Source organism: Chironomus tepperi, unplaced genomic scaffold (genome assembly GCF_022539635.2).
Source record: "Chironomus tepperi strain 1889 unplaced genomic scaffold, CSIRO-AGI_Ctep_v1 contig_34, whole genome shotgun sequence".
Lineage (NCBI taxonomy): Eukaryota > Metazoa > Arthropoda > Insecta > Diptera > Chironomidae > Chironomus > Chironomus tepperi.
The window spans coordinates 1021427-1034038 of record NW_027226156.1 but is presented as its reverse complement, the minus strand read 5'-3'; the positions used below and the strand labels follow the sequence as shown (position 1 = coordinate 1034038).

Here is a 12612-nt window from a genome sequence, read left to right as displayed (position 1 = left end):
AAACATGAAAAATTTTAAATTAATTTAAAAAATCTTAAAAAAGACTGTTTTTTTGCAAAAAAATAAGCCACAATCCACACACAGAATAAAAATTAAAGTCAACAACAACAAAGTGAAAAATAAAATCATAAAAAAATCTTTATAAGTTTGCAAATATTATGAACATCACACGATGAGGATGAATAGCTAGTCTTACATGAAGCTATAAAAAGTTGATGCTAAAAATATTTACATTATGAATTTGCACAGCAGGTTGATGACAAGCTGCGTAGTTTATGATATTTACCATGAGTTCTTATCAAAATTTGTAAGGTTTAATGGCTTTATTGCTTGATTTGGAGCTCCTAAAATGTTGATAACCATGACGATGAAGGTCATTGTCAAAATTTTAAACTATTTTGTGATTAATGCCTGCAAAAATGTTTAACCTTACAACTCAGCAACAGCAAAACTCGAAGTCAATTCCGATTTAATTACTCCATGCAAAATTCGAGTAGACTTCGAGTTTTGAGGTCGATTTCTGTAGTATTGGTTCGGTACGGTATTGTACAACTAGTATGACAAAGTGTCTTTCTATCCCGTACCAATTGTGTACCATCATCGAAGAAATTGGTCCCTAAGTAAGAGATCCTTCAGATGGAGAGTAAGAAGTGGATGGAATTTTGATATTTTTTTGAATAATTCACTTGAACTCATTTCTGTGATGATATAAGACTGCATATTAAGTAATTTAGATAAAATGTGTTTGGAATAGCAATTTTCTAGTTCACTGCGATAAGGAACTCATTTTGATAATATTGAATGTTATTAAAAAGGCAAACAGATCCAATTTGTGTCAAAAAACTTAAAAATTCAGCATTTGGCTTAATATTGTGCTACATTTGTGACATATTTCTGAGACAATTTTGGCTTTTTGATGTCATGACTTTAACAAAAATCTTGGCAATGATGTCAGCCTTTCTGAAAATCAAGCAACATCCAAAATATTCAAAAATCAATTTGCTTCTTTTAAAATAAAAACTTTTATTCGTCAACTTTTTTCAACAATTAAAATCAAGCATCTTGGTGACAATTTCTCGTTCTGGAGCTTCTTAATCGACACTTTAAGGTTCAAATTTAAAATCTTCATTTGCTCATAAATGTAAAAGATACGATCCATAATCACAAGATTTTCACAGGAATTTTGTACAGCTGTTTGTAGGCAGAACAAATTTTCGCTCATTTCCTCACCTTTTGGATGTAAATTTCGAATTTTGTTGAATTTTTCTTCATGCTCGTCTGTCCATTGCTTTGGAGCTGATGTTGATTTGTCCAAAAGTTGATATTTGACTTTTATGTCCTCAAACTTGAGTCTTCCTTCACTAAATGTTGTATTATTGATCCGTTTGGATGTCTCATTGTCCATTAATATAGCCTCAACTACACCTCTTTCAAACATGTTCTTTCCATGGACAAAGTGCTCAATTTCTGTCATTTCCTTAAATTTTATCGGTGATTGTTGTCCAGCGAGTCTCAAAAATGGTCTTAAAAATGGATTTGTTGGATATTTTGATTCCAGTTCCTTTACAGTTTGACTCAATGGATAATAATTGAACTCTGTATAATCAGTATCCTTTCCACTCATTTTATGATAGCAGCAGGGACTAAAGATGAGCTTTTTGACGCGATCAATGTTGAGGAACAGCTTGATGCAAACAATTGAGAGGTCACCGCATGGATGAAGTCCAAAAAGTGCTACTTTCGGAGGTTTAATGTCAGAAGTAGACGAATTAGACAATTTCTCACTTAGTTCTTCAACTTTATTGACATCATCGACTTCATTCAGTATAAAATCTCCAGAATCCATGGTAATAAAATGATGGACATGCTTAACCTTCCCAATTGACTCGGCATAATATTTTTCTTGTCTTTTAACAGCTTGTTCCTGATTCTTAGCACTTCCCTCAAGTCCAATGATCTTATATCCATAATTTGTATGCAGATACTCATCCAAATATCCCAATCCGGATCCTAAATCCACCAAAGTTGTGACATCATCCTTACAAATTTCATTAATTAATTTACTCATATTTTCAATTTCATACAACTTTTTTGGACTCATTCGCTTTTGCTGATTGTTGCACTTCCATGACTCGGTGTTGATTATGTCAAAGTTGATTCTGAAGTAGTTGACATTTTCAATTAATTTTTGGAGTTCCAATGGATGATGATTTTGTGGTTCGGTTGCATTCACAAAGTCATTCAAGTCAATGTGCTCCAAAAGTGATAAAAATTGGCGATTTTCATCCAAAACATTTTCCTTGACGTATTGTGTGTTGAGGACTTTGTACATCCATGCGATTGAGTATAGGAAGTCAACGAGTTTTTCGAGGTAATCTTGGTTGATGTCGGTGAAGTTGAACATTGTTTTTGAGGATTTGATGAGAATTTCGGTCAGATTTTTTGGAGTATTTCAGGATATTGAATGCTTTTTTGATGAGATTTAAGGTTCGGACTGATGATTTGTGTTCTAGAATGACGAAAAAGCTGGTTTGTAGTAAGTTGCAATGAATTTGTTGTGTTTTTGATGAATTTTAATCAATTTTTGATACCTTTGAATTGAAAATGTTTCCAATTTGTAAATTTTTTAATGATTATGAAGTTAATGACATCCAAGTCCTCAATTCTCAGATGAATACTCAAGGATTATGCAACACTGACTCAATTTGAAGGCACGGTACTCAATTAAACTATTAATTACTTTAAAACTAATTTTCTTGATTCTTTTATCGAGTTTTTTGTTAAATTTTAATGTGATTTACTTTAAAATTTGATTAACTAACAGCAATCACTTATAGCTTCAATGACTTCTTACACAATGGCTTGATATTACCTTAATTCACATAATTAATTACAAATTAAGTTTAAAAACTTGCTAGAAATTCTAAAAAATGATTGAAAAACTTTTAAAATTCTCAAAAACAGCTGGTTGAGAATGACTAAATTTGTAAACAAAAAATCGTGGCATGTGCCGCTCTCTCTCTCTGTGGTACTCTCTTTATTCTCACGTCTCTCACAAAATGTCAATAGAAAATGACAGAATGAGGGGATTGATTGTAAATGATGTGAAACTTGCAGGATAGTCTGAAAAGATTGTTTTTACGGTTTTTTGATAGAAATTTAAATGACTGGAACTCATGGGCTCACCCCAAAATTTGATTGACACCATTTATGAATGATCCCATTAGAATTGCATCCTCTCGGTATTTGTTTATGTTATAGAAAAGGAAAAGAAAAAAAATAATTTTTTGAGAGTCAAATTTGAGAAAAATTAAAGTTTTGATGCTTCATAGGACTATAATCTGCAATTTTTCCAACTTAACGGCCAATTAAAAGATCAAGACTCGTCAAAATTGAGGTAAATATGAATAAAACCACTTAAAATATTGAAATTTTATGAATTTTCCAATCAAACAAGATATTTTACATTAACTTTTATATAATTTTTGTATTTTAGGTAGAATTTTTGATTTAATCTTGGAAAACTCCTTAAAAGCTTGGCAGTAATCAGAGATCTGTTCATAATCAACCAAAATATGAATTAAAAATCAAAAATATCAATTAATTTACTCAAAAAATTCCAAAAAATCTACATTTTTATTTAAAAAATTCCGGATTTTTATGTCATTTGAGTGATTTTGAGGCAATAACTATCTCAAAATGCCGATGAGCCATCAACAAAAGATGACATTTGTGAGCAGCCATGTTCAAAATCACAAAATAAATTGAAATAACAGACTGTAAAATTCCCAAAAGTAATCTAAATATCCTCTCATATCCATAAAATTAACTAAATTCACCTGTTGAACTCAAAAATGGACGACCTCTGCAGGATCTGTCGCAAGGATTGCTTCCACAATGCCACACAAATTCAATCAAAACATGACGGAGTTCCAATATCAGAAATGCTCACCAAAACCTGTCCAATTAACATCACATTTGACGATCCAATCAGTCAACTTCTCCCCAAGTCCATCTGTAATGACTGCCTTGAAGTCATCTCGGCAGCATACAATCTTCAGCGAGTCTGCATCGAAAGTGATCAGTATTTCCGTTCGATGATTACAAATGATCAAATTGTCGTTAAAAATGAGTTTGAGATTAAGGAGGAACAATTTGCAGTTCCGGATGATGTTGAGATTATCAGTGATGGTGAATATGATGAGCAAGAGACGGAGCATGTGACATATTTAGTTCCAGTGACAAAAAAGAGAAAAATTGTTGCAACAACGTTCAATCCAAGACTGGTACAGGCCACTGGAAGGCGATCAGATTCACATTATGAATGTAATTTTTGCCTCATTCAGACAAAACCACGACAAGCAATGATTAAGCACATGAGACAGGAACATGATCCAGCTTTTTTGCCATACGGATGTGACTTTTGTGCTGCAAGATTTAAAAATGAAGATAAAAAATATTTACATGAAAATGTGAGACACTCAGGTGAGCTTCCAGAGGCTGTTATCTGTGAGATTTGTGGAATTAATGGAATCAGTGAAGAAGGAATGAAGCATCATGTGATGGACGATCACAAAATATTCAGACCCAGCAAAATAAAGAGAGATGAAGAGGCTGAGGATGAAAAGACTACAATTTTTAATCCTAGACCACTTAATAGGGGTGCCAAGTAAGTTACACGTTTGCGTATACTGTATACGCTATTGAGTATGGTGTATACGCTATTGAGTATGCTACAAACTGTGTTTAATAGTGTTCAGTGCAAAGTGCGTAGTATACTAAGTTGAGTATACACTATACGATTTATAGTATACTATGCCCAAACAACCTCCCATCAACATACTTAACCTAAATCTATTTTTTAGATACGATGATGTCTACTACTCCTGCAACTTCTGCGACATCAAACAGAAACCCCGCAAGAACCTCCTTCGTCACATGCACACTAAACATGATCCCATCACCCATCCATTCTACTGCAACTACTGTACACTACGCTTTAAAGACGAGTCAAGACAATCTTCACATGAAAATACTCACGATCCAAATGAACCGAAAATATTCATTTGTGAGGTATGTACAGCAACTGGAGATAGAGAAGTTGGAATGTTGCAGCATCAGATGGATGATCATGGTATGATTGTTAATATTCCAGAGATATTTGAGACTTTTGAGTCTGAAGACATTCCAAAAGGAAAGAAGAAGTCAGACGGAAATTTTCATCCACGACCACTTCCAGGAAGTGAATCTATGGAATATGAAGACGTCTGGTATACATGCAACTTCTGTGATAAAAAAATCAAGCCTAAAAAGAGCATGTTGAGGCACATGAGGAAGCACAGTGCAGCTGCATATCCATTTGGATGTGAATATTGCATTGAAAGGTTTGAAGACAAAGTCGAGTTTGAAGCACATTACAAGTATGTTCATGAAAATGATGTGGACATGCTGATCTACTTCTGTGACATATGCGGTGCATCGGGTGACAACAAAGAAGGTATGGAGAATCACATGACTGACGATCACTTAATGATGGAACACAAACTTAAGCCGACAAAAAAACGTGAAATTTTCAAATGTTCAATTTGCTATGCCAAGTTCCTGCACAAACGTGGACTCGACAATCATTTGCTGTCTAAACACAAAGAGACTACAAAGTGTGACAAATGTGATGCCGAATTTAGTGATAAACGGGAAATGAATCATCACATAATGATGATCCATAGTAAATTGTATCGACAGGTAGAGCCTCATGAGGTTGAAGTCAGCTACAAGTGTTGTAAATGTGAACAGGATCATCAGTCAGAAGCGGAACTAGATCAGCATTTAGAATTTCACCGAAACTCCTTCAAAACTGAAAAGACTAAATGTCATTTTTGTCCTAAAAATTTGAAACATTTTAATGAATTTTTCGAGCATGCCAAGTATCACGCACAGCCACAGACACACGAGTGCTTGACATGCAAGAAGAGACTTCCATTTGATGATAAACTGCTCAATCATGTCAAGAATCACAAGAGATATGATTGTTATAAGGTTGAATGTAAGAAGTGTACACAAAAGTTCAGATCAGCTAAGGATTTAGAGATACATGATAAGGTTAAGCACAATAAGGAGACGCTGTTCATTTGTCCAATTTGTGCAAAATCATTGAGCTCTGCTAATGGATTGGATCAGCATATAAGGTAAGCATATTGGGTGCTTCAAACACCATTAATCTAGACTAACCTTAAACTTATTTCCAGATATGTCCACAACAAAGAACAAGAAAAGAAATTCCAATGTAAATTCTGTCCAATGAAGTTCATCCTGAAAACTAAGCTCACAAGACACGAAGCAGTCCACAGCACCGAACGTCCTCATGTCTGTGAAAAATGTGGTAGTTCGTTCAAGCACAATGAGGGATTGTCATTGCATATGAAGAGACATAATGGAACGTTGGAGAGAAAGCATGAATGCTCACAGTGTAGTCATAAGTTTACAACGAAACATCGACTGGATCAGCATATGATGACACATACAGGACTAGTAAGGATCATAAAATTATAAAAATTATGTCCATGACTAAAAATTTCAATTTATTTTTAGAAACCCCACGAGTGTAAATTCTGTGATCGAGCTTATGCATCGAAGGGAGACTTAGTGAAGCACATGCAGAAGCTTCATGTTGGTGATGCAATTTATCAGTGCGATAAATGTCCAAAAGCATTCCGAGTTATTGTGGAGCTAAGGGAGCATCAGCATGAACATGGAGGAAATCAGTACTTAGGTTAAAGTGAATCTATGGATTAGAAATTAAGAATTTGAGTAGACATTTGTAAAATATTGTAAATTTAAGGAAGGTTCCTGACATAAGAATCACTAATAAACACTTAAATTGAATATTTGCATTGGTGTTAAGAAGTAAATTCTAGTGTAAAGGCACCTGAACCTAGGAACTCTAGTGTGAAGACGCCTCAATCTAGGAACTCTAGTGTGAAGGCAACAGAACCTTAGAATTCTAGTGTGAAGGCACCTGACCCTAGCAACTATAGTGTGAAGGCACCTGAACCTAGGAAATCTAGTGTGAAGAAGGCACCTGAACCTCAAAATTCATTGAAAAATGTTGAATTATTTTAATTTTTTGAGTTTTTATTTTCAATTTTATTCTTTATGATATTTAAATTATACATTTTAACAGATAAATTGCTATGCAGGTATGTTGAATACAAAATAATAAAAATAATATAATAAGAAGGACTTAAACAGAATTTCAAAGTGAGAAAAAATTTGGAAAATTTTTGTACAAAATTTTTACTTTTGCCACTACTGGCCATCAGCTCTGCCATTTTTCGACCTTTATGTCTTTTTTTTTTTTTTTTTGGGAAATTTTCTTTACGGATAGGAAAAATTTTGACAAAAAAATTTCTCACATTTGAGATGAGCTTTTTTTTCTCACGAACAAAATATGCAAAAAATAATTTTTTTTTTTTGAAAATTCAAAACTAGAAATTTTTAAATTTTTATGAAGAATTTATCGAGGATGGATAATTAGAGCATAAAAATGACGAGCAGGAAGGATTTTTACGAGGGAAAAATTTTACAAAAAAAATTCATTTCTTATCACTGCAGTCATTTCTTGTTATACTTTTGCTGTTTGCTGCTTACTGATGCGGTTATTATTTTTTCTCTAATTCTTTGGACAACCAGTCAAGGCCTTCGTACAATCCGTTACCCTGCGTTGCGCATGTTGCTTGGATGTACCACTAAAAATAGAAAATATGAAGATTTGGTTAGTAATGTGATGGATTCAGGTGCCTTTACACTAGAGTTCCTAGGTTCAGGTGTCTTAACACTAGAGCTCATAGGTTCAGGTGCCTTCACACTAGAGTTCTAAGGTTCAGCTGTCTTCACACTAGAGCTCATAGGTTCAGGTGTCTTCACACTAGAGTTCATATGTTCAGGTGCCTTCACACTACCCCTCAAAATATCAAATACTCACACTTCTATTATGCAGCGAATTCAATCTCAACTTCTCGGTCAATTCTGATGCACTCATAGCATTTGGCAAATCCTGTTTATTAGCAAACACCAAAATCACAGCATCACGTAATTCATCCTCATTTAACATATTGTGTAGCTCACGTTCCGCCTCAACAACACGCTCACGATCATTTGAATCAACTACAAAAATTAATCCTTGCGTATTTTGGAAGTAATGACGCCATAATGGACGAATTTTATCTTGACCGCCAACATCCCACACCGTAAAGCAAATGTTTTTGTATTCTACAGTCTCAACATTAAATCCGATTGTTGGAATGGTTGTGACAATCTCGCCGAGTTTTAATTTATAGAGGATTGTTGTTTTACCGGCAGCATCGAGACCGACTGAAATGTGAAAAGAGAGAAATTTAATATATGATGTATAAATAGCATGTGGAACTGTGAATGTGATAAGATGATTGATTTTGAATCGCAATTGATAAAATAATGTAGATAAAAAAATGTATGAAAAATTGTGTATCTAGGTCGAAGTTTGATAAATGACGTTCTTGTGTCTTATTCTACTTGACAGTCAATGGTGGGGGGAAAGGAGGTATTGTGGAGGATTCAATATCTTGAGGGGTGGATTCGGATCTGTTTTGGAGTACTCTGATTAATTTTTGAGGTGTTTGATTGATCCATGAGAGATCGGATCACTTGAAATAGGAATTTGATCCACTTCAGAGCATTTTGATCAATTAAAGAGAGGTTCCATGTGTATTGATAAGTCAAATCACATGAGAAGTGAGTTCTATCCATTTTAGACAATCAAATAACTCAAAAGAAGTGATTAATCTATGATCGAGGGCTCAAATCATTCTAACAAAGGTGGTGCAATTGGTTCATAATTCTAGAGAGGATATACGAGTGAAGGGATAGAAGGAAAGAGGGCGGGAAGTTGCTGTCAGATCACTTTACGAAAGTCAGTCCAAGCTATGCTTGGTCATAATTTCTCATTTTTCTCATAATTTTTTTTAAGTAGATTCTTAATTTTCCTCACTAAAATTCAACCAAGAACTAGTTCCTAGATTCTATTAGTTACTGATTATCCAGGTATTGGTAAAATAAGGTGTACATATACCACTCTACCATATCATCCCCATAGCTACCCAAAACCTATTTTAAACCATTCCCTATACAACTCAAATCTACTTGCCAACTAGTCAAATTACCTTAAATGACTTAAAAAACTAATTTACAACTAATAGTAAAAATAATTCTATTGTCTATGTCGGTAAACGATGCATATAAATGGTGTTGTGAAAATAGGTTGATTGAAATATGCAAATTTTGACCTATTAAAGTCTCGTGGCTATTTTTGCTATATCTTATTGAGTCAGAATAAATCTGAGAAAAATTCTTAATTGAAATTACAAACATAGAAATAGAAAAGTTGTTGATTAATTGGCGAGTAATCCACTTAAAAATGATATTTCCGAGTGAATTTCACAAGAATGCTGGATTGGATTCAAGTTATTGAAAATTAATCATATTATTTGAGCAGACAAGAAGGTTCATGCTTGACAAAATTGAGTATGCTCAATTATATCGAATGGATCTAGATTGAACCTTGAGGTCAATCACCTCTTTACCTAATGTCTGTATGGATCGCAAGAATTTGGGGATATTCATGGATTATTTCATGAAAATCAACAGAAAATTGAAGAATTTTTCAAAAATTTAAGATTGTTGTTTCAGAATCAAACCCTAAATATGGATGCGACCATACAATTGGGCCTCAGCACTCGATTATTCTTATTTAAGCTCCACTGCCCAATTTAACTGAACCAATTATATTGACAAATTAGTCCAAATGAAATTCATTAACATGGAACTAAATGAGAAGATTTGAACTACTGTCACCTTAGAATTGATATAAGCTTAACAATGGATGTAAATTATGACTCATATCATAGCCAGCTTATTCTAAAGCAATAGTTGATTCTATTTATAGAACCTCTAAATGTCAATAACTCTGGACGATTCACGACTATGAAAATCAAGTTTTTATCCATTTTCTATCTCAAATTAATCTTGCTAGACACACAAAAAATCTCACTGGAACCAGCAAATCATAAATTTTTTGTTCTTCTTTTTCGCACAGAACAAATTTTTTTTGTAAATATTTTTGGCCTTCAATTACCAAAAAAATCAAAAAAATCTTAAAATAATGCTCAACTTACCCATCAAGATTCTCATTTGCTTTTTGCCAAAGAGTCGATTGAGGACACTTGAAATTGTGAGACCCATTTCGAATGCACTACAAAAAAAAAATTTGATAAAAAAATTCTTATTTTGAATATTTACTGCCACGTAATTTCTAATCCAATCCTTAATATTGATGTCTATTTTCTAATCTGATGGATTTTTTTGGATTTGAAATTTTGGATTTTAATGAAATATTTGAATCACTTGAGATGACATCATGCCTTATTTACATCTTAATTAAGACCTTATAGCATAACTAATTTCATGTCTTTTTTTTTTGTCGGCGTCACAAAGTGCATTTGTAGTTGTGAAAATTTTTTCATACCTTAAAAAATGTTGTTTTTTGAGAATAAAATGCTAGAATTTATATTAGATTCGACCAAATCTACAAGATTTGTCTGTTTGGTCCTTTAAATGCCCGTCCAAAGGAAGCTACAAATTTAATTAATTTGACTTTTTTTTTTGTCGTGGAATTTTTTCGAAGTTTTTTTTTTTCTCTGTTCTTTTCAACTACACAAAAAAATAATCTTTTTTTATGAGCAGTACAAATGTCGATGTGAACAGTATAAAAGTTTATTATGGGTGTAGAATGTTTGTTGATAGGGGAAGGGATGATTAAGTGAAGAGGCTGAGAAGTTTGAATATTTTTTGGCAAATTATTTATTGGGCTTAAATTTGCCATGTTTTGCAGATTTTCAAATAGAATCTGAATTGATATTTTGGTCTTGATCTAGGAGAACTTGGTGGTCCCAAAGTCACCCAGACCGATGTGAAATTTCTAAAAAAATTCTAAAATTTATGAATTTTAAAAGTGAGGAATTCTTCGTCTGCATGCCATTGCATGAATTCTCAATTCAATGACGAATAAATTGAGATAAATTACACAAAAAACATTTAATTTATCAAAGAACAAAAGTTAAAAATGTAAATAAACAACCGTAATAACATAAGTAGCTGCTTAATTTCCCGGAATAAAACAAAAAAATCGAGCCACAAAATGCCAATTGACAAATTAATGACTCTGGGGATTAAAGTGGAAGTATTTAGAACTTTATATTAGTGTTACAATGATCAGCTGAGATTTGTGAAAATTCTAAATAGTAAGATATTCTCCAAAATATATTCAAAGACGTCAACAAATCTTTTATTATTACACGTTCTTTTATTTGACTTGCTCTGTCTGTCCTTCTGTCTTTCTGTCTTTCTGTCACGTTCAAAATTTGTGACCCATTTTTCGACCACTTCTAATCAATCATGCTGATTTTTTTATACGTGTGTATTCCGGAGGGCAATTTGATATTTTGCCATCATTAAATCGCTAACTCGCTTCCTTATATTTTAATTAATTATTTAAATTTTTATATGGGAAAAAATATGAAAAAAATCCATTGTCAATTATGTGTATTTTTAATTTTCATTAACCAGACTGTATATCGAACCGGAAATTAATTCAAATTCTGTTCAGGATATTTAAGTAAGACAAAAAATCAAGTGATTTTCTCGCGGATATTCTTAGCAAAAATTTGAATTTATATTCAAATGATGTTACTGGATCTTCTTAAACTATATAAATATGGTCCTGGATGTTACTGGATCTTGATAAACTGTACTAAACTGTCTGGATGTTACTGGATCTTGACATACTATGTAAATATGGTCCTGGATGTTACATCTTAATTTACTGTATAAATATGACTGGATCTTAATATACTGTATAAATATGGTCCAAGTTTGAACTTAAATTTGTCAGTCCTGTAGTCGGATTTTGGAGTCCAGTGGAATTCTGGAGTTTGTATTTAGAGTACAATTGGTGTCCAATTGAGTTCGACTCCCAGAGTCTTGTCAACTCTGGTTGAACTGTTCACTAAAATCAAACCTTAAAGTCGACTCGAATTTTGTATGAAAAAGTCAATTCAAGTCGACTTTGAGCTCTGATTCTCAAGACATCTAACTCTTCTATTCATTGATCCTCGTCTGCATGCCATTGCACCTTTCTCTGAATTCCAAATTCAATATCAATATTCTCTCACCAAAAATCACTTCACGGTGAATAAATTGAGAAAAATTACACGAAAAACATTTAATTTATCAAAGAACAAAAGTCATAAAAATGTAAATAAACAACCGTAATAACATAAGTAGCTATAATAGCTTAAACATAACAAATTCCCGATCATCAAAAAAAAAGCAATCAAAGAACATTTTCAAGCACAATAATCCACAAATACATAAAACAAAAAAATCGAGCCACAAAATGCACAAAAACAACGATCGAAAATGCCGACGAGCATCAAACTCGGCTGAATTCGTAACGCATGCTTTCCAAGCCGGCCGATGTTATTTTATTGTTGTTGTGGAATTATAAAAGGCAGCGCAAAC

The 12612-nt window shown here is 33.1% G+C and overlaps 3 protein-coding genes across 3 annotated transcripts; 1 reads left to right on the top strand and 2 right to left on the bottom strand.

The window, feature by feature from the left end:
• Positions 1–1004: 1004 nt before the first annotated feature.
• LOC139095361 (methyltransferase-like protein 25B) lies at positions 1005–2953 on the bottom strand. The gene is made up of 2 exons (XM_070646699.1): positions 2592–2953; positions 1005–2509 (listed from the first exon to the last, which is right to left on the bottom strand). The coding sequence occupies exon 2, from the start codon at positions 2402–2404 to the stop codon at positions 1031–1033; it is 1374 nt and encodes a 457-aa protein (XP_070502800.1). The 5' UTR covers positions 2405–2509; positions 2592–2953; the 3' UTR covers positions 1005–1030.
• A 299-nt stretch (positions 2954–3252) lies between these two features.
• On the top strand, positions 3253–6882 carry LOC139095350 (zinc finger protein 271-like). Its single transcript, XM_070646689.1, has 5 exons — positions 3253–3397; positions 3497–4669; positions 4866–6185; positions 6246–6528; positions 6589–6882. The coding sequence occupies exons 2-5, from the start codon at positions 3855–3857 to the stop codon at positions 6772–6774; spliced, it is 2604 nt and encodes an 867-aa protein (XP_070502790.1). The 5' UTR covers positions 3253–3397; positions 3497–3854; the 3' UTR covers positions 6775–6882.
• Positions 6883–7110: 228 nt separating this feature from the next.
• Arf4 (ADP-ribosylation factor 2) lies at positions 7111–10776 on the bottom strand. Its single transcript, XM_070646710.1, has 4 exons — positions 10559–10776; positions 10209–10285; positions 7982–8370; positions 7111–7745 (listed from the first exon to the last, which is right to left on the bottom strand). Exons 2-4 carry the CDS (start codon positions 10273–10275, stop codon positions 7659–7661), a joined length of 543 nt encoding a protein of 180 aa, XP_070502811.1. The 5' UTR covers positions 10276–10285; positions 10559–10776; the 3' UTR covers positions 7111–7658.
• Between the last annotated feature and the right edge of the window lie 1836 nt (positions 10777–12612).

Excerpts from the sequence above, each read along its gene's own strand:
- LOC139095350 (XM_070646689.1), top strand. The coding sequence starts at position 3,855 with ATGGACGACCTCTGCAGGATCTGTCGCAAGGATTGCTTCCACAATGCC. Across the intron at positions 6,186-6,245 it reads GGATTGGATCAGCATATAAG|ATATGTCCACAACAAAGAAC; the intron begins GTAAGCATATTG and ends ACTTATTTCCAG. Across the intron at positions 6,529-6,588 it reads TGATGACACATACAGGACTA|AAACCCCACGAGTGTAAATT; the intron begins GTAAGGATCATA and ends ATTTATTTTTAG.
- Arf4 (XM_070646710.1), bottom strand. The coding sequence starts at position 10,275 with ATGGGTCTCACAATTTCAAGTGTCCTCAATCGACTCTTTGGCAAAAAG. Across the intron at positions 8,371-10,208 it reads GCAAATGAGAATCTTGATGG|TCGGTCTCGATGCTGCCGGT; the intron begins GTAAGTTGAGCA and ends TTCACATTTCAG. Across the intron at positions 7,746-7,981 it reads ATTCGCTGCATAATAGAAGT|TGGTACATCCAAGCAACATG; the intron begins GTGAGTATTTGA and ends TTCTATTTTTAG.
- LOC139095361 (XM_070646699.1), bottom strand. The coding sequence starts at position 2,404 with ATGTTCAACTTCACCGACATCAACCAAGATTACCTCGAAAAACTCGTT.